Consider the following 20,496-nt stretch of genomic DNA (forward strand, 5'->3'; position numbering starts at 1 on the left):
AAGTGGACAGTCGTAGCGATGGCCTCAATAATACTTGATATGAAATAATCGATCCATACGTTGAAATCGAATATACGTTTCGTTCATCAAGCAAACAAAATCAATGAAAAACTGCACGTGGCTTTAAACGTTCATTTATTTACAAACACTACAGAACAATATGTAACAAAAAAAAAGGGATAAACGGCAGCTTGTGTGACTTTGGTAACCATGGCGACCACTAGCCAAAGAAGAACCGGTTGAAGCTGGTTTGGAGGAAAACGTTTTGAACAAACAAACGGAACAGCACAAGAACGCACAGTGCAAAAGATTGGAATTTTTTTTTGTTTTGGACAGCACCTTGTCAACTTTTTGTCTCGGTGAACAGACATGCTCCAGAGCAATACATTCAAAACACGCACTTCTCAAATGCGGCATAGACATTTTGCAACACAAAAACAACCCGTGAACATGCATGTGCCTTTAAGAGGCGGGACTTGGCGGTGACATCCGAGAATCTGCGTAAGTGTCCGGGTGTGAGCCGTGGCCCACAGCAGCTCGTGCATGAGCCTTCTCGTTATGCCATTTGCTGGCTGAAAAGTGCATCGGCAACAGTGGCTCTCCTTTCCCACATGCGAGGGCATTACAGGAGGGAAGCGCAGTGAGACAGACAGACAGTGACTCAGCACTTTTCTATTGTTCTTTATTACAAAGAAGAGAGGACATTGTATTGTATAAAGTGCAGTGAAAAAAGGATCGTATTGTAGAATTGGTGTTAGATGTGTACCTTTAAGGGGCGTGGCCTTATTGCTTGACATCAGGAGCTGGAGTGCTCCTTGTGAATGTGTTCATTTTGCATCCTTGGATGTCTTTGTCTGAAAACGCAACAGCGACTGGGACGTTTTCTGCTTTGTTTTCTGGCCTTCATTTGAAGCACAAAATTGGAATTTTGGCCAGTAGCAAAAAAAACAAAATGACCGTTCATGAATGAAAACTGTACGTTGGGGCACGCAAAGGTCAAGTGTCAACCTGTGTGCCATAAAAGTAAACTAAAATCCCACCACTGGTTTGCCGCACGGTTCGATTGGAACAAAAAGAAAAAAATGATCTCCTCAATATCAATATCCGTCGCGATGCGGAATGGCGGCGAGCGTCCGCCTCTGTGGGATTCAACAACAAACTCTTGTCGCCCGATGGAAAATCTTAACGAGCCTGAACGGGTTGCTGGCGGCGAAAACAAAGTTTGCGCAGCGCGTTGTGGTACTGGACTGAAGCATGGCTGCTCATCAAAACGCAAGGAGGACGCGTGGCAGCAGAACGCAAACAAACGCATGAAAATGAAACCTGAACAAGCTCCCAACTCGTTCGAGTCCTCAACGGCCGCCGCCGTCGGATACGGCGGCGTTGGCGTCGGCGTACTCGCCGTCGCGCTCGCAGATGACGGTCATGGGGCTGCTGAGGATCCGACATCGCGCGTTGTATTTGCTGCTGGCGGCCGACGGGGGCGCGCGCGAGCGGCCGTACTTGAAGGCGGCGGGCGGCGACAGGGCCGGCGCCTCGTAGCGGCCGCGCTCGTCCGCCGCGCGCTTGCCGCGGGGCGGCGAGGACGGCGGGTCGCGCTGCCAGCGGGGGTCGGTGGAACGCAGCATCTCGGCGGCGGACATGCGGAAGGCGCCGTCCGGACGGCTGCCCTTCTTCAGCAGCAGCGCTTTGAAGTTGTCGCTGCTGGTGGACGACTTGCGCAGCGGACGCTGAATGGAGCCCGACGGCCGCGACAAACACGCCGCCGCCGCCACGGGGGAGCCGCAGGGGGGCGTGGCGGGGGGCGTGGCGGGGGGTGACTGACTCCCCGACCGGGGCTTGTCTTCTTCCGACTCTTTGCGACCCAGGACCTTCCGCTTGGACCTGCCGGCGGGAAACGTCATCATCAGGACGGCACGTCAGCATCAAACTCAACTCGCGTCACAAACGTCACATCCCAAATGACAACACACGCCCCCCCCCCCCATTAATATGATGTTTCAAACATTTGCCCCTCCATAAAATATTTTGTTGACATACTAAAATGAAAAATAAATGACGAAAATTGTAAAAATTTGGGTTTTGATCAACTGTCAGAAAAAAACTTTGGATTCTTCTGTGACCTTTGACCTCAATTGTCAACTTTGGAATGCGTCGACACAAAGTTGGAAATGCGGCAAACGGGGTGGATTGGAATTATTTGATCAAATATTTGTTATTTTATAGATTAAAATGAAGAAAACATCAAAATAATTTTACAAATGCATTTAACATGTATTTGTTTATTTAATATATAAATGAAATCATTTATTGTAAAATTGTTTCCACATTTCCATTTTTTTCATGAATGAATTCGTTTGACTCGAATGCGTTCGTATCGAAAACGAAACGTGCCACAAAAGCAGATTGCGTTGCAGCAATGAAGGCGGCAGTGAGACAAAATCGCTAATCCTCAGATTAGATGTCAGCGAGGGGAGGGGGCGGGGCGGTGTTTTGCCGTCATGCCACGGAGCCCCTCCCCCCTGGCTTTTGCAAAGTGGAATGCGCCGGCGTTGGCCTACATTCAAGCCGACTCTGGCGCCTCGCTTGCCTTACATAAGCACGCAACGTTCGCATCGCGCCGGCAACACAAACGGATGCCGGCGTGACGGCGTTCCATTCGCGTCTCATCTGTCACGTGATCACGTTTCATGTCACGCTTGTGCCGCTCATCGCCGGCTCTTTAACTCCGTCCACTGGGACGTCTGAACCGCCGTGCGGCTACCGGTCAAGTCCATTTGTCAACATGTGGAAGACAATCGCGCTTTGTAACGACCGACAGGTCCCTGCAGATGGCGACGTTTGCAAGCGATCAACTCATTCGTGCGCAGAGAAGTGAAACGTGAGCATGAAAAAGAAAGTGGCGCCGCATGACAAATTCATGTGCCCCTCCCCCTTCCTCCTTTCAACAGCGTATACGAGATGTATGTCAGAGAGCGCAAAAGCACACACAAGATGGCGCTTTTGCGTCTCTTGAGGGCAAAAGAAGGTCGGCGGACATCAAGTCGCTTCCAAAACGAGGAAGACGCACGCGCGCACACGCACAAGCGCGCACACGCACGCGCGCGCGCCAGCTTTTGGGGGGAAAAAAACTCATCTGACTGAGGTTGTTTTCCATCAATATTGCAGTGGCAACTTTTTTTTTTTTTTCAAGGTCCTCTTGCAGTTTTGAACAAGCACAAATGTCCTCCATTTGGAAGGCAAATGTTTTTGGTCTTCTTGGTTCAGCTTACATGAAACTAAAAGAAAACTAAAGGACACGAAACCAAAGTGACTTTCTTGCTGGATTTCAATGGTTGACTTTTGAGTCTTTGAAGCGTTCGCTCCCTCAACGTTGACAACATTGGAGTGTACGAATGAAGGTGCGAAAGATCCGCAAAACTCACTTTTTGCCGGTCATCAAAAACCAAGCAGAGCTTTTGTTATTCATTTGCTTTTTTTTGGGCCAAATTGCTGCAATTGGAAATTTGCTTCCCACTAAATGAAAAAATGCCGCAAGACGAATGCTGACGGTGCCGAAGGATGCCAGAGGCTGATTCGGCACCGAGATTGATGGCGAGATCGTTTGGCCATCAATCAGCAGGGAGGCCAAACGGCGCTCCACTGGGCTGCGGTCTGAAGAGGCAACAACGCGGCAGATTCACACGACGGCAACTTGGAGCACTGAAGCGGCACCTTGACAACTTCAGAGTTTGGCAAAATTGGACACATTTGCTCGTTGGCCCAAAATGAAACTGGGTTCAGATAGTGAGCATAAAGATGTTCAAGCGGCTTCATGTTAGCTGCACTTGAAACTAAACGCAAAACAAGTCAGCTCGCTTCATGCTAATGCCTCGCAAAAGAGCATCGACGGTCAACGCCACTTTTTGCAACGTGAGCGCGAAGCTCGCGCCCGCCCGCGGCTGCTCGCCAGTCAATCGCAAGACAACGCTGCCGCTCGTACCTGTGTATGGCGGCGAAGAGGTCCTCGGTGGTCCGGGTGGGCGTGGGAGTGGGGGTGACCATGCTCGCCGTCTCCGGGGTCCCGTCGGGCGACGCCTCGTCAAACACGTCACCTGCCGGACGCACACGCGCATGCCGAGTTACATCTGCCGTCCGCTCGCTGACGTGCCGGCGATGCGCCGCCGCCGCCGCCGGCTGCCAGCGCTCTCAGGTTACGCGCGAGCGTCCGCTTCATCCCCTACACACACCCGCCGCCCTCCCCTATCTGCCATGGAGCCCCTCCCCCCTTGGCGACGAGCATCAAAAGCGTCTCCCCTCACGCGCGAAAGCCGACAGCGGCTGCAACAGCGACGGCAAGAAAACGACAGCAAAAGGATTTCGCTGTCCTGCTGCTCTTGTGTAAATCGTGCAGAGACAGAGAGAAAGAGAGAGAGAGAGAGAGAAAGAGAGAGAAAAAAGAAAGAAAGAAAGAGAGAGAGAGAGAAAGAGAGAGAGAAAGAAAGAGAAAAAAAGAAAGAAAGAAAGAGAGAGAGAGAAAGAAAGAGAAAAAAAGAAAGAAAGAAAGAGAGAGAGAGAGAAAGAAAGAGAAAAAAAGAAAGAAAGAAAGAGAGAGAGAGAGAAAAAAGAAAGAAAGAAATAAAGAGAGAAAGAAAGAAAGAGAGAGAGAGACAAAAGAAAGAAAGAGAGAGAGAAAAAGAAAGAAAGAGAAAAAAGAAAGAAAGAAATAAAGAGAGAAAGAGAGAGAGAGAGAAAGAGAGAGAAAGAAAGAGAGAGAAAAAGAAAGAAAGAAAGAGAGAGAAAAAAAGAAAGAAAGAAATAAAGAGAGAAAGAAAGAAAGAGAGAGAGAAAGAGAGAGAAAGAAAGAGAGAGAAAAAGAAAGAAAGAAAGAGAAAAAAGAAAGAAAGAAATAAAGAGAGAAAGAAAGAAAGAGAGAGAGAGAGAAAGAGAGAGAAAAAGAAAGAAAGAAAGAGAGAGAAAAAAAGAAAGAAAGAAATAAAGAGAGAAAGAAAGAAAGAGAGAGAGAGAAAGAGAGAGAAAAAGAAAGAAAGAAAGATAGAGAAAAAAAGAAAGAGAGAAAGAGAGAGAGAGAAAGAAAGAGAGAGAAAAAGAAAGAAAGAAAGAGAGAGAGAAAGAAAGCAAGCGTTGAAATTGCGCTGGTCTCCAATGACAGCAAAATGTCAGCCAACATTTGTTTTGTTTTCCGTGTGGTTGCGACGTCACCGCGGTCACATGATGATGTCATCCGTCACGTGACAAAGCAAACGCTCATCAGGTCGGACGGGACGCTCCTAAAATTGGCCAAAGTGGCAAATTTGAACTTTCACCTCCCATCTCCACAATTTGCGATTTGCGTGACGTGCTGCTCAGCGGAGTCCTCGCCGGAGAAGCCGGCTTTGCGATTTGCCGGCGAACCATCAACGGCCTTAAACCAGCGCAACGCGTCGACCGCCGTCAGCCTTTGCCAAGCGCCAACCGCGGTGAAAGTCGCTCAAGCCTCAACTAACGAATTCATTCATTACGTCAGATTGATCCCACAGACGATCCTTTCGCTGACAGCGGACGGTTCCGTTGAAGGCGGCGCCGGCTGCGTTTCAGCAATAAACAGAACAGAAAATGGATGAAATGCACGAACACGTCATCCATTTTGGGGTTTGACATTCACAATATTTGTTCAAACTATTGCCCCCCTTTTAAATCATGCACGTAACTAAGTGATTCGAAAAAGGGGACGAGCGTGTGCAGTGGATCCAAAATGGTTGAAGTCGTCCTCATGACAAACGAACACATGACGGGTGCGCTTGCAATTTGGCCGGCAAAAGATGTTGATTAAAAAGCCTTTTTAATGAAGCGATTCATCGTAATGAATCCAAATTCGAAGACGTGATTTGACAGCTCTAGTTGCAAAACAAACCTGCGTCGTCGTCCTGGGAGTTGACGGAGTCCGCCCACCAACTGGCGCCGTCCTCGTCGCCGCCGTCGCGGAAGATTTCCAGGTCCGAGACGCCGGAGATTTGGGCAGCCGTCTCGCAACGTTGCTGGCGCGTCTCGTCTTGCGATTGCGCCGCTCCGTCCGCGTCCCTGCACGGAGACGGGACCGCCTCCTGGACTGGTTGGGGATTCGGCGACAGGGCAAAAGACAATTTGTCCTTCCTGGCCATGACGGGGGGCTTCCGTTTGACGGGGGCGCCGCCGGCGCTCGGCAACGCTTTCTGCACTTCTTCTGTCCGAAGCAGGCAGTTGCGCTCATCAACTTTGTCGTTGTCAGCCGCGTCACCTCGGAGACCGCCGTCCAACGACGGCTCCTCCGGGAGTTCGGAGACGGGCGGCGGAGCGGGATCCTCCGAGGAGCCGTTGAGCAAGGCGGGCCGACGCTCGTCCGAGTCCAGGCGGCCGTCGGTCTCCTTCGCCGCGCGTGCGACTGAGCGCAGCTGGACGCTCTGCAGGGCAAACGGTGTGATGAGGAAGGCGGGACACTTTGCGGGACTTTCCGGAAGCTCGGCTTTGGCCGCCGCCTTTCTGGGGCAGACGGCGAGGGAAGCAGGCAACGGAGGAGGCGGCGGCGGCGGCGGCGGAGGAAGAACCGTGAGGGACGCAGGAGGCGAAGGAGGACACAAGGTGGGGCTGAAGAGCATTTCGTCCGAGGGTGGCGGTGGGAACTCCGGGGACGTGGAGCATCCCGGCGCCGGCGGATCTACATTCATGTCGGGTGGGAAGGGTGGCGGCGGGCTTAGCGGCGTGGTCGGAGCCGAGGACGAGGTCAGCGGCAGGTGCGCCGGCGCCGGCGCCTTGGGCGAGTCCGACGTGTTGGACGAGAGGGACGTGGAAGAAGACGAGACGGAAAGCGACGAGAGCAGAGAAGATTTCCTCTCGGGGACTTTGGGTCTGGGGCGGCCGCCCGAGGGGGACGTGGACCTGATCCCGGAGGGGACGGGGGTCCCGGCGGTGGGCGTGTTGGACTGGCTGGAGTAGCCGCTGGAGGGCGACGTCAGCCTGTGCACTCGCTCCGGCGAGGACGTTTTGCTTTTTGCCGGCAGCCTTTCCTCCTGAAGCGGCGTTCCCGGCCCCTCGTTGCTCCCGTCGCTTCCGTTCTGCCGAGGCCCGCTTGACACGCCGTCTGCGCTCTGAGCCGCCGGCGTCGGCGGTGCGCTCTGCTCACCGTGGTGGTTGCGCGGCGGGTATTCCGCGTAGTAGCCCCACGAGTCGGCGTAGTCGGACCGCAAGCTGCTGCTGTCGCTGTGCGCGGGCGTGACGTGGCAAAGCGAGTACGCGTTGGAGACGCCGTTTGCGCTGGCGGCCGAACTGCCGGCGCTAACGCTACTCTGACTCCGCGGACGCGGCACCCAAGGGTCGTCGTAGTCGCTGCCGGGACTGTGCGAGGGCGGCGACGGCGAGGCGCCCGCTCTGCCGAGCCGCAGCCCCAGCTGGAGGCTGCGCTGCAGGCTGGCGATCAGGTTGGGGTCCAACGTGCCCCCGAGGGGTTTCTTGGGACCGGCTTTCCGCCTTAGGGAGTCGGTTCGAGTCGGGGGCGGCGGGGGCTTCTTGGACTTGCGCAGGGAGATGCTTCGGGACAAGGAGCGGTCGCCGTACAAGCTGCCGTACTCGTCCTGATCGGCGGCCATCTGCCGGCACTCGTACATGCTGTGCCTGGCGGCCCGGTTGCCGTGACTACGCGAACGCAGACCCGAGTCCAGGTGCATGGAGGTGTAATAGCCGTCGTTGTCTTGGGAGTGGAGCGAGCTGGAATCGGTGGTGGTCCGGGACGACGCCTCCAGGCTGGCGTACAGCTGATTGACGGGAGTGGACGAGCTGGACGTCAGCGTCCGCTGCGGGACCGCCACGTTTTCTGCCGCGTCGTAGATCCACTGCTCGTCCGTCTGAAGGGGAGGCGACGCGGGCGCCAAGGTGCTCCCCTCCGGCGTTGCGCCGGAAGTGGCCAGCGACGGGCAGGTGGCGCTGTGGCTGACGAGGGAGTCGGCCCGAGAGAGAGGCCGAGCCGTGGACTGTCCCGCGGCGCTGAGGGCGACCACCAGCGCCGAATGGGACAGCGCGGCGTTGGGGATGAGCGAGGCGGAGTAGGCGGCGTGCGGCGACACCGCACAGGCCGGACCCCCGCCCCAGTCGCCGCAAGGCGTCCGCCTCACCTCCTGGGACCTGGGCCTGGGCAGGGCGCCGGTCCTCGGGGCCTTCCTCATGTGCACCGCCGTGTCGTCCGCCTGCAGCTTTCCGATTTGCCGGCGCGGGGCGCCGCCATCTTGCGCCTTGATGGGGGTGCTGCTGTAGATGGGGTCGGCGCTGAGGGACACCCTGGCGCCTTGGCGGGGCAGACTGCTGAACGGCGACGGGTCCCCGTTCCGCCGGCGGACGCCCGAGCCGTCGCAGACGGAAATGCTCCCGGTGGAGGAGGACGTGGAGATGGCGGCCATCTGGGCGGCGATGCCCTGCCCTCGCTGAGCGCGGATTCTCCTCATGGACGGCGGCACCACCTTCGCCTCGTCCGTCTGGCAGCTGGAATCTCGGGTGCGCGAGCGCCGCAGCGCCGAGTTGACGCTTCCCACCCGGCCCAGCGTGGAGTACTGGCCCGGGATGAACATGGAGTGCGGCCGCAGCTCTCCGCCGCGTCCTTTCGCAGCTGCCGGCACAAAACAAATATTAAAAGAATCCTTTTTTTAAAAATGCCTCCATTTATTATCTGAAGCATGTTTCCCCGCGAGCGCAAATGTATTTGAGCAGAACAATATTGACAAGTGCCCCTAGATGGCAGCAGTGTTTACTTCCATCTTGCCTAAGCCGAGGAGTCAACAAAGAGTCTGTCGGGGTTCGCCATCAACATGTGCACGTGTGAGCACACGCCACTGACAGTAAGTCGGTGGTCACGCAACATGCACACATGCAAGAAAGACAAAAAAAAATTCCACAATGGGGGAGGGACTCGACATGCAGGAAGCGTAACCCTTGAATTGACAAATACTACAAACGCTGACAACGAACATGCCAACGAAAAGGAAGAATTTTCCGAACGGACTTCAAAGTCACTAAAAGAATTTGAGAGTGTGTAATTGAAAAAGTCCAAATCACATCAAAAAGAAAAATCCCAAACGAGAACATGAGCTCAATTGTTGCTGAAATTCAGCAGTTGAGCCTTTGAAAATGTCAGGCAGGTAAAAGTCGTCAAGCGGTCGAGATGTTACACACATCAGAAAAGTTGTTCAACAAAACAATCAAACTCAGTCCAACTTCCTTAGTTGACTTTCAATTGAAACTAAGAATGAAGAAAAAGTCGAGCAAATGACCATCAGCGGAAAGGAAAAAGAGGACGCTGGTTTTGAAGAAGCAGCGAGAAAGCGGCACTTGCCGTCTGCATACAGCAGAGGGCAGCAGAGGGCAGCAGAGGGCAGCAGAGGGCAGCAGAGGGCAGCAGAGGGCAGCAGAGGGCAGCGAGGCTTACTGTACCTAACTCCAGCAGGACGTCGTCGTCGGGCAACCCTGAAATGGTCTTTCTGCGTTTGACCTTCTTGGGCCGGCGGGACACCGTGTCCGTGGCGACCAAGGAGCGCCGCACGCTCGCCTGGCGGTCAAAGATGGCACCTGGCGGGGCGGCGGGAGGCCGGGCCAGACGCACGCGCAGGCAACACAACACAAGACAAGTGCAAACTGTTAGTGGCGGGCACATGCAGGGGACAAAAGTCTGCTCATCTTCAAGCCAACGTGCGTGCGTGGCAAAAAAAGAGAACACTTTGTCAACATGCAAATGGTGCCGAAGATTTCAAGATGCCACGAGAGCAACAGGAGAAGATTTTGCTTTTGTTTTTGTGCTCGTCATGTTAGCAGGAAACACGAGTGACGGAAGAAATCATGCACAGGAAACACAAAACAGCCTTCAAAAATGCTTCAAAATAAACATTCATTCTTTAGTATTTATTCATTTATTTTTTAAACTATGTTAAGTCATTTTAACATCACTTAATTTTGGGGGGTAAATATTGACATTATGATTTTTTTCTCAATATTATATTTGTCTTATTTGTAATATTTAATAATAATAATTGTATTTGTAAGAGGATTATTTCAGATGTATTTCTTACTATTAGTTTTATTTTGTAGTTCTTTGCTTTATTATTTGTAAGTATTTTCATATTTGATTATTTTGTGTGCATGATCATTTTGTTTTTTTTCATCTTATTTTTTAAAATTGATTTAAAGTTTGTTTATTTCTTATTTAAAGTTTTGATAGTATTTTTGTACATTTCCCCCCCAAGTTTTTTTTTGCTTTGTTTTGAAAACGTGAAAGCCGAATGAGTTGACTTTTGTTGCGATGAGCTGTTGACGCGCGCGCGCGCGCACGCACACACCTGTGACATTGATGGCGATGACGTCGGTGGGCACGGCCCGCGCCGTCAGCCTCATCCTCTCCTCCGGGGTGGGCAGCGCGGGGCCGTTGGTCCCGTCGGCCTCCGAGACGTCCCCCTTGTCGCTGGGCGCGCGCGGCCTCGCGGACCCGCCGTCCTCCGCCGACGACGCCAGCGACTGACGGACCGAGACGGGAAAGGAAGGCACGAATTGAAAAGTGGTCTCCACATGATGTCAAATCATCTTTGATTTGAAGGTGCTGCTGTTTTGGTCAGCAACAGCACTGTGGCGCTTCCCTGGAACACGCACACACGCGAGCCCACATCACATAAGGTCAACTTTCATAGTGTGTGGGAAAGTCGTTGAAAACAACGCCACACTTTCATTCCTCTTGCAGACTGTCACGAGGGGCTGCTGTTCTGGTTAGCAACAGAATGACAATGCATCTGAATCAAGGCTGTACAATGATGCAAATTGGATTCCACATGGCAAGGTAGTCAATTTGTCAAAAGCAGCTTGACAACATAAACCGCGCGAGAGCCGTGCAGTATGACGTCTCCTCAAGATTGAACGTTGATGAGAACGAGATTTCAGGGATGGAAGTTCCGGTTGCAGCCACTAGAGGGCAGCCCATTTGACGTGAACCAGCAGCACAAGACAATTTCGCATTCACCTTCCTTTCGTCATCGAGGTCGTCGCGCAGGCTGCTGGCGGACTGCGGCCTGTCGGAGAAGACGGGCCCCTGCGAGTAGTACTGAGAACTGCGGAAGCCATCTTTACGCAGCTTGTCACATTCTGCAAGCGCACACGCAAACATTTCACACTTTGAACAACAACAACAAAAATGGGACATTTTACCTTCGCATGAAAACAAATGAATGGTCCATCTCCAGTACGGAAATCTTTTCAAATATATTTCAAATAATCGCATACAGAAGTGCTATAAGGAAGAAATGATACAAATTCCACACAATAAGTGTGTTTCTTTTCTTTTGTCGGCGTGTGACAGACACCATTTGCATGTTCCTACGACTCTAGCCACACACACACACACACACACACACGCGTGTTTTTTGTCACGTGTGCGCATCCACCATTGGATCGGATCACCACCTGCTGCCACCGGATGGCGTGCGTGTGCGTGTGCGTGTGTCAGATGGTCGCGCTCACTCGCTCGGTCTGCATCATTTCCTCACAGGCTCTTTTGTTTGACATTTCCAGCATGAGTGGCGTTCAATGGACGTCCTGGCTCGTTATGCGCACGAGTTAAATGGTTAAATGTTCCCGATGGAGCGGGTGAAGCGGTTTGGCACGCTTGAAGATTTGAGATCAAAGATGTCTGTTGCTAGGCAGAAATGCAGCCAGCAACTTCTCCAGCGAATAATTTCTCCCTCAAGCGCGTGCGTCATTGCTCGTCATTTTTTCCTGGTCCAAATGTCGCCGATAGGGAAGTGACAAAGTCCGGCCATTTGTGCGATATTTGCATCATGTGGGCGTGAACTTCCCGATTCAAAGCAACCGTGGCCCCGCGTGCGCTTTCTGAGCGGCCTCAAGCACATCGATCGATCGATAAGTCATCAACTCGTCACACGCCAACCGGGTCAGCACGTGGCGCAACCGCACATGAGCCGTGGATTGCGCAACAGCAGCTGGGCAAGGCAACCTTCCTTGATAAATTGCACATTCTTGCCAACCTTTCACTTGAGCTTTTTCATTTTATGACAATAATTTAGCATTTAAAACAAACTCAATTGTTTGCTAACAATTAGTCGTGTCAGTCGAATAAATGCAAATACAGATGTGTTCCCTAACCTGATGTATTATCGTGATTACAAGAGAGGAAAATCATTGCAACAATCACTTTCCACATAATCAAAAGTCAGTCGAGATAACGTGACACAAGTCAGTGAAAAAGTGTGACTTTGTCGTACAATTGTAAATAATGTCGCATTTCATATTATTCTACTTGTAAAAAGGCTTTTAAAACCAGTGTGTGTGTGTGTGTGTGTGCGCGCGCTCCACCCTTACACATTCCAGGTGTTGTCATGTGACACCTGTTGCATTTCAGCCCTGCCCTGCTCACTTGATCCCAAATGGCGACGCGTCAATATTGCAAAGACCCTCCCACAATGCGAGTGCGTGACACGTGAGCGCGGGCCGCCATCTTGTCGTCCTTTGACCCGCCGCTTGGCGAGGCCGCGCCGTTTGTTTGCTCGCTGTCTGATTAGACCAGAAAAGGATCTCACGCGTTTTGCACATTTTTCTTGCGCTGCTGTCGATAAGCAGACGTTGCGTGTGTTGTGGGAGCGTCCAAACAGCTCCTCAAACAAGCAAATGAACGCTAATGTCACGCTACACAAATCAAATTGTGAAAGGAAATCGGACGTCATGCTGCAGGAATAAAGATTGTCGTAATATTATAAGAAAAAATATTTACTATTGCTTTTTTACTTTGACGTGAAAAAAACCCCCTTTAAAGTTCTTTTTTTTTTTTAATGAAGTTGCAGTTTCACAGTAAAGAAATAATTTGGGGAAACAAAGTCATGTTATTGTGAAGAAAAATAATGACGTAGCGTATAACAATAAAGTTGTAAATTACGAGGAAAAAGCCAAATATGCTGCAAAGCAGACCAATTGCAAGAAAAAAAAATCATTCCACTCGATCACATTTCAAATGAAGACAAAAGTCTTAAAGTTAGGACTGAGATTTAAGGAGGAAAAAGCCACAAAAACAAAAAGCAAAATGTTGAGCTCGTGAGTTGAAATATCGGTGTGAAAACGACATCCTGCTACCAGATTCAAGTTTGAAGATGACGAGACGAAAAGAATGACAAAGAAACGCATTCGTAGAACAGAATCCAAAAGTGTCTCATTTGGAAGCTTTGCGGTGAAAACGGGATTGCGGCGGATTACCTCGCAAGGCGCTCTTCAGATTGACTTTGGCCTGCTGGTGGAGATCCTCCACGCAGGCCGGCCTGTTGCCGGGCAGGAAGACGTTCTCCTGCTGGTGCCACGGCGCCGTGTAGTGGACCGTCCACTTGCTCTCCTCGTCCAGACTGGACACGGCTGGACACACAAAAAAAAGCAAAACACATCAACGTCAACCAGCTGCGACTCGAAGCGCATCTTCAAACACACACACCAAGATCGGAAGCATTCCTGGGCCACACAAACAACCAGAACCCGTTCCAGACCCGTTCCAGACCCGTTCCAGACCCGTTCCAGACCTTCAACGCGCACCAAGCCAAAGTGGGCGGGCCCACGGCCAGGATTAGCTCCATTTGGGCAACTTTGCGGCTCCTCCAAATGGTTGCCGAGTGAGACTGGGACGCGAAGGAACCCGAGCGGGGGTGTGTGCAGGGGGGGGGGGGGGGGGGGGGGGGGGGGCTTTCTCACACACTGCAACCGGCCCCGTTTGTTTGCCGGCAGGAAGGTGGCGGAGGGCGGAGGCCTTCACCACTGCTAATTGATGGCCAATTGAGCTTTGATGACAAACGAGGACCGCCAATCGACAAAATCGCCGTATATTCTAATGCACAACATTAAGAAATTGAAATTTGAAATGTTCCATAGCAACCAGTACAAGTCAGCAACTCTTGAGTACACACAGATACCAAGTACTGATACCACTACTACTTTTGATATCTAAAATTTACAAAAAAAAATGATAATTTTCAAGAAAGACATATATATATATATAAATCCCAATATCATTTTTTTAAATTCAATTTGCATGAAATGAATGTCATTTTTTTGTTCTTCTTCGATTTTTGAGTTCCTGATTGTAAAATGGCCACAAGAGGGCATCTGCTGATACCAGTATCCTTACAAGCACCAATACTTTGAAATAAGAGAAGGCTAAACTAATATGTGCTATCAGTACTTACTCAGCCATCTCAAAAAAAAAAAAAAAAAAAATCAACAAATCTGCAAATATGTGAATCTGAGTACGCGAGTTTGTTCAAAAAAATAAAAAATAAAAACTTCTCATAACACTGCAACTTGATTATCATACTATTTTATTCATCAGATTTTTTCAAAAACATGCTTTTATTGTGCTGGATATAAAGTGTGAAGTGAAACGTTAACATTGCTGCTTCATCTGCCATTTCTTACTCATGCAAATTTCACATTGGCAAGCCTTATTTACGTCATCGCCCACGAGTCGACGCTTGCAAAGTGAAGCATTAACGCGTTGGCAGCGGGCAAAGGGCAGGCCGAGGCCGCGCGGGAGATAATCGTCCGCAACGTCACAAAAAAATCGCACGCCACGAGCGACTCGCCGCTCGCTCCTCAAGCCGCCAAGCGTCCACTCAAGAACGCTCGCTCTCGTCTGCACGCTTCATAAAGATTCCGTGTGATGATGATAAACATCGTCGAGGGATTTGGATGACAAGTTGTCCAAAGTGTTGTGAAATGCGCGCGGGTTCCTGCTAACGAGCTCACCTTCAATGCCGAAGCCGCTTTCACCGTTGACGAGGACTTACGACAATACGGCAACGGCGGCAGAAAAACAGAACGAAGACGAGCAGTCAAGTTGGACTTAAGTCGGAGAAAACCAAATCAGGTTTTGCTTTTCTATACATGATGTTGTACGATGAGACCAAAGACTTTTTTTTTGTTAACCGAACCCGTGCTACTTGCCTTTGAAAAATGATCATTAGTATTAGTAGAAGTAGTTGGATTTTTTCTTAACATTTATTTTTACTTTCCAAGCCCCCATTTTGCAAATTATAAGGACAGTCAATTGTTTTGTGATTTTCTCTCTTTACGATCAGCTTTGAAAAGTGTTGTTTTTGGGAGGGAAAAGTTGAGAATGAAATTCCCGTGTTACAAGAATGAAGAGAAAATATGTGAGGCCAAAAAGCAGAAAGGAAGATTTTCATTGAAAACAAAAACCTGCAATATGATGAGAACGATTTGACGCTCGCAGAATGACGAAAAACAGAAAAGTGAGAAGATTACAAGGATCAGAAAAAGACGTATTTGTGTTACCTTTCCTTTTGAAGTATTTAACGAGCGACTTGAGCGAGGTCCCGATGAACACCATCTTTGCCTTCCTTCCACAATTGCAGGCAAGAAAAGCAAACGCCAGCTCACATGATCGTCCGGCGTCCGCGATGCTGACGATCTCGCCACAACCTTCTTTCTCTCTCGAACCCCTTGCACCATCGCTATCATCACTCCACCCTGAGGCGGTCCGGTCCTCGGGGACACGCGCACACACACACACTGGTGGGAGGGGCCTGGGAGCTAATGCGTTTTGGTAACCAAGGAGACGGAGGGAGGGAGGGAGGGAGCGGCCTATCCCTCCCTCCCTCCCTCCCTCGCCTCAAATTTCAGACGTCCGCACCTTGCGTTGGAAAACACAAGCAGTGTGACCACCACTTTAAGTGTTTAGGTCATGATGACGATGACGATGATGACGATGACGATGATGGACAAACACAAACTCAGCCGAGCTGTTGGGACAAGATCTCATTTAGTTTTTGTGGCCTGTCCACTCAAACTGGTTTCAGGCTGGCAATTTTGAAGGGAATAAAAGCCTTAAGCCCCAAACATTGTTTTCGTCAATCAAAGCAAAATGGCCGACGACGTGTGATTTCATGTTGCTAAGTTGAATTGGCTTCCATTTGCCGCAATTGTCGTCTGGAGTTGCCAGCCAGCAGGAAAGAAGAAAGGCCTCCACAAGGTGATGGCAGAAGAAGAATTTGAGGCTGGTCACATGCGAGCCTCCTTTTGTGTCACACACACACGCGCGCACACGCACACACACGCAAAATGCACGTCGGCAGCCCCCCTCCTGCCAGCGTCTTTCTTTTCAAGACAAATGAGGAGAGGAGAATGTTGTCTGGTGGGGGGGGGGGGGGGGGGTCTAGCGCAACAAGAGCTTGAATGGGATTGCAAGTGACCCCCCCCCCCTTTCAGCGCAACTTCAGATGGGGGGAGGCACTTCAGGAATAGACTGAAGACGCGTTACATTCGATATGCACTTGGGATGGCCGATACTGCAAGTTTTCAGACCGATACCAGCACAAGTATGTGTCTAACCAGCGCGGTGTAGCGCCACCTACTGGCAAGGAAGACTTACTTTTGGGTCTTAACTATCAGCAGCCTTCACAGGTACGTAATATCTTGAAATACCAGTTCAGTAAAGTCCCGTCGTAAAGTTCTCTATTATATTCTTTTCCCGATCTTCGAGATGACACCAAAAGCAGCGGCTCATCTCATTGGACACTTGCGTGACAAAATGTCCAAATGTTACTTGAAAACATTGTTTGCAATGTTGACAAAAGTGCCAGCAAAAGATGTTTTTCTTCATATGGAAAAAGCCTTTGAACTAAGGAGACAAATTGAACCCTCGAAAAGTCCCCAAGTGATGAATGGTGACATTTTGGTCCCGTGTGACAAGCAGCGCTCCGACAAATCCTGTGACGTGCGTTTGTTGGGCTCGGCTGGCACGTGTACAGTATTAGGATCAGTCATTAAACAGCCGATTGTTTTCTCACGCATACAAAGACGCGGGCGGGTCAAGTGCATCTCTCGGGTTTACGCGCATGTTTCCATTAGGCCCTCTTTTGCATATCTAATGAGGTGTTAGCATTTAGCTCGCGGATTGCTAACAAAGTGTTAGTTTTCTCTTTGAGTTGAGTTGCCACAAAGTCGCGCTCGCATCAACGTTTTTGTTCACAAGTCAAAGCAGAAAATGGAGTCAAACGATGGCTTGTATCTTGAAAAACTCGTCCCACAAACGGGACCTCATGGCACCGCTGCAGAAAGTGATTTCTTGGCCTTTTATTGTTCTGAAAATCCCTCAACTGGACCTGATCGGCTCAAGGCAAATCTTCCCCCGTTTTCTTCTTCTCCTTGCTCAGATGTGAAGCGCGTCGGCCATATTGATTTTCTGATCTCAGATTCTCGCCGGAGTTGATTTATTTGTGCATTTTCTGCCCGTCGGCCAGCCCGAGATAAGCTGGGCCTCGAAACTAAGCGGCAGGCAGGTACGTTATAAGGCAGGTGCGCGCATGTGTCCCGAGTCGTGAAAAGCACACGCGGCACGGCTTTGCTTTCAAGTGGACACATTTGGTGTGCGGGGACAAGAGCAATGAGGTTTTCGGTTTTCCCGGGGAATGTGTTCTAAACGTGGGACTTTCTTGTGAGGTTGTTGAGTAAGTCAAATCCTTTTCAAAATACAAGGAAATGTTCAAAGTTCCTAAACAACTCAAGCAGGAAGGCGATGGCTTTGCTGTCACATGGTTTGATGGCAAAAAGCTGCCGCTGCCGCCGCCGGGCCAACTGACGGCTGATTGGCTGTCAATCGGCGTGTTTAACGCCGCGCCAGCCAATGACGACACGAATTAACACTTGTGGTGCACGACGTCACAACCGTCGCTCAGTTGCAATCAAAAGATTTTCCGAACTATTTTGATAGCATGGATTAGCATTAGCATTAAGCTAGCATGCAGTAAATCTATGCCGTTGTTTAAAATGCACAAGGTGAAACGGTCTTCCTAGTTTCAAGTTTTGTTTGGTCAAACTTCAGCCGGGAGTGCCATTAAACAGCTCGAAGCTTCTTTTTGGAAGAATCGTCGTTGAGCAACTCGAGTTTACTGCCACCAAACAGCACGAGTCAAGCAGAAAAAAAGCCGCCGTCTCACTAAAAAGCTCAAGGGAGGCGAAAGTCGACCCGAGTCCTGAATAAACACAATCTCACACACACGCGAAGGAGCCTGACTAAACAACGCCGTTAATGATTTGAACATGAGGAAATGCTGTTGCAGCGCGACAAATGACGCTGAAATTCACAGCCCCGCCCACCACTCCCGGGAACCCTCCTCCTCCTCCCCCTCCTCCTCCTCCTCCTCCTCTGACCTTTTGCTGACACCTAAAAACTCTCCCGCGGTGTGTGTGTGTGTACTCAGACCTTCTGTCAGCGGAGCTTTACAACTCTGCATGTGTTTCAGACACAATTTTCACGCCAGAGTTGCCCCCCCCCCCCCCCCCCACCCACACACACACACTTTCTGCTGTTTCCATCTAACCGGCTCCATTCATTTGGCTGCGATTCCTTCACTCTTGTAATAAGAATTAGACGTGACCGATTTGGAAGAATCATCGAATTGCGATTTTGTTTTTCAATATTTTAGATGCAATTTTCTTGTTGACAGAATAAGAAAGTGAAGCGGATTTGCATGTCGCGTGCACGGGGACACAACCTCTGCTCATCAGTACGGCGCTAATATTGTTCTTCAATGAGGATAAACGAGATGAATTGTTTGCCTGCTTGTGTTGCAACACTTTGCGTTTCAATGTTTTAAGGCCAGCACGTTGATGAAAATGCTTACAAGCACAATTGCAACATTTTCTGACCTTTGACTTTGCCAATGCAACTGGACGTGTGGGAACGCCGGGTCCCGCTTTTAATGATATTGCGATTGTATGGAGAGCAAACAAACGCAGACCAGACAAAAAGAAAAAATGGTCACTTTGATGTGGAGGAAGCCATTTTTGCTGAGCAGCCATGCAAGGCCAAAGTGAAATAAAGAGATCAAAGTGAAAAAAAAAAAAAAGAGTGTGGACACACACAACAACAATGTGAGGCGCCACAAAGACTGAAAGGCGTTGACGGTCTTTGCCGCTTTGAAATTTGAAGCTTGCTGACAGTCGGCTACGTTACGTTACGCTAGTCACCTAAAATGGGAGTCATGTGACTTGCTGCATGCCACAACAAAATATTCAGTCAGATTTGGGGTGAGAGGCGGGCTCACGTCATTCACTGGTCGCCGGCCAGTCGCGCAGACAACATTTTCACGCACGTTCGTTGACAAACCAAATCAATTGAGTGTCTTTGATCAAGCCAAACAATCAATACAAGTCACTGGAATACGTTATTGATCCTCTGCAACCCAAGAAAAAACGACAACAAATGTTTCTGCAGATGACCGAGTCCCTTACAGTAGTTGTGAAACTCCTTTTTCGTTTGTGTCTGTCTGATTGTAATATACTGCTGCCCTGGTGGCCATTTTAAGCACACTAGAAGGCAGCGCAATTAATTAGTGAGCATGCACAAATTGGTAAATTCTTTACATTCAATTAAATGAGGTTATATTTTTATAAAGTCACAATTTATATAGAGTGCTATTTAAAAAAATAAATAAAAATAAAAACTAATGTTTTTTTAATGTACTCTTTCTTAACACTAAGTTACCGGTCGTGCTTACTGGTTTTCATTGGACAGTTTTATATTTATGTTTCCAATACCAACATTTCAGGTCATCATGAATTTCGATTTGTGCGTTACAATTCCAGTCCCGCGAACATTGAAAAGCAAGCGAGAAGCAGCCCGGACGGTGCGGAAGGCGCGTTAGCGCTAAGCGCTAAGCGCTCGCTCAGCAGGGAAACTTTTACGGCTCGAACTCCATCCAAAGTGTCAGCAGCTGTTGACGTTTTATGAGCGGCCGCATTTGTTTGTCGCGTCTCTTAGCGCTTAGCCAGCTTTATGTGCACAGCGGATTGGTCGCTAACCGCCCGTTGCTGTCCCTGGCAACGCGCTTTTTCATCCTAAAACCAAACGGCCCGGACAACGCTCACGCATGCTGACCCAGCAAAAGACCCAGCAAAAGTTTGAGCTCTCAACCCAACAAAAAGTAAGAAGTGATCAAGATGGCGTCATTTCCCAGCAGCCGTGCCGTCTCCATGAATATCGACTCAAAGACCTTCTTACATCCACATCTACTTAGAGGCACACTCAGTGTGTGTGTGTGTGTGTGTGTCACTGATATATTGATGATGGTTAAGTGGGCCACCACTCCCCTTTCTGGTGCGTGTGGACCGACGCGTTATTGTTCCTGGGCGAGGGTGCGCCTGCAGCGCTTTCTACACCAACAACGGAGTTCATCACGCACAACATTGTCGCTCTTTAGGTGGCTGCAAACGCCTCAACATATATTGTACATCTCGACCTACATATCTCATCAGCTGCTCTCCCTTTTGTTTGTGTGCATACCCAATTTCACGAATCCACTTATATGTGCATCTACACATTTACAGTATGATGCCATGAGGCAGGATTGTGACACATTTAACAGAGCAATCCATCCATACTTCTAATCAAATGCAAGAATGTGACAATAACTAGAGCTGCAATAGTGATAGAAGTGCCCTTTG

The 20,496-nt window shown here is 49.8% G+C and overlaps 1 protein-coding gene across 8 annotated transcripts in view; it reads right to left on the reverse strand.

Moving 5' to 3' along the window:
• Positions 1-118: 118 nt before the first annotated feature.
• Positions 119-20,496, reverse strand: part of nhsl1b (NHS-like 1b) — a 55,674-nt gene continuing 35,296 nt past the window's right edge. For 6 of the 8 annotated variants that reach the window (XM_086060662.1, XM_086060660.1, XM_086060661.1 and 3 more), the window contains 7 exons: positions 13,243-13,395; positions 11,003-11,124; positions 10,332-10,506; positions 9,433-9,567; positions 5,894-8,611; positions 3,983-4,094; positions 119-1,884 (listed from right to left, as the gene is read on the reverse strand). In XM_086060662.1, coding sequence (XP_085916788.1) covers positions 1,353-1,884; positions 3,983-4,094; positions 5,894-8,611; positions 9,433-9,567; positions 10,332-10,506; positions 11,003-11,124; positions 13,243-13,395 — 3,947 coding nt within the window. In that variant the 3' untranslated portion in view covers positions 119-1,352. Of the gene's footprint in view, positions 1,885-3,982; positions 4,095-5,893; positions 8,612-9,432; positions 9,568-10,331; positions 10,507-11,002; positions 11,125-13,242; positions 13,396-15,324; positions 15,545-20,496 lie in introns of those variants that run through there. The other 2 variants (XM_086060665.1, XM_086060664.1) reach the window with 2 other exon arrangements.

Source organism: Leptonotus elevatus, chromosome 18, assembly GCF_054856555.1.
Source record: "Leptonotus elevatus isolate MCC_2025b chromosome 18, RoL_Lele_1.0, whole genome shotgun sequence".
Taxonomy (NCBI): Eukaryota; Metazoa; Chordata; class Actinopteri; order Syngnathiformes; family Syngnathidae; genus Leptonotus; species Leptonotus elevatus.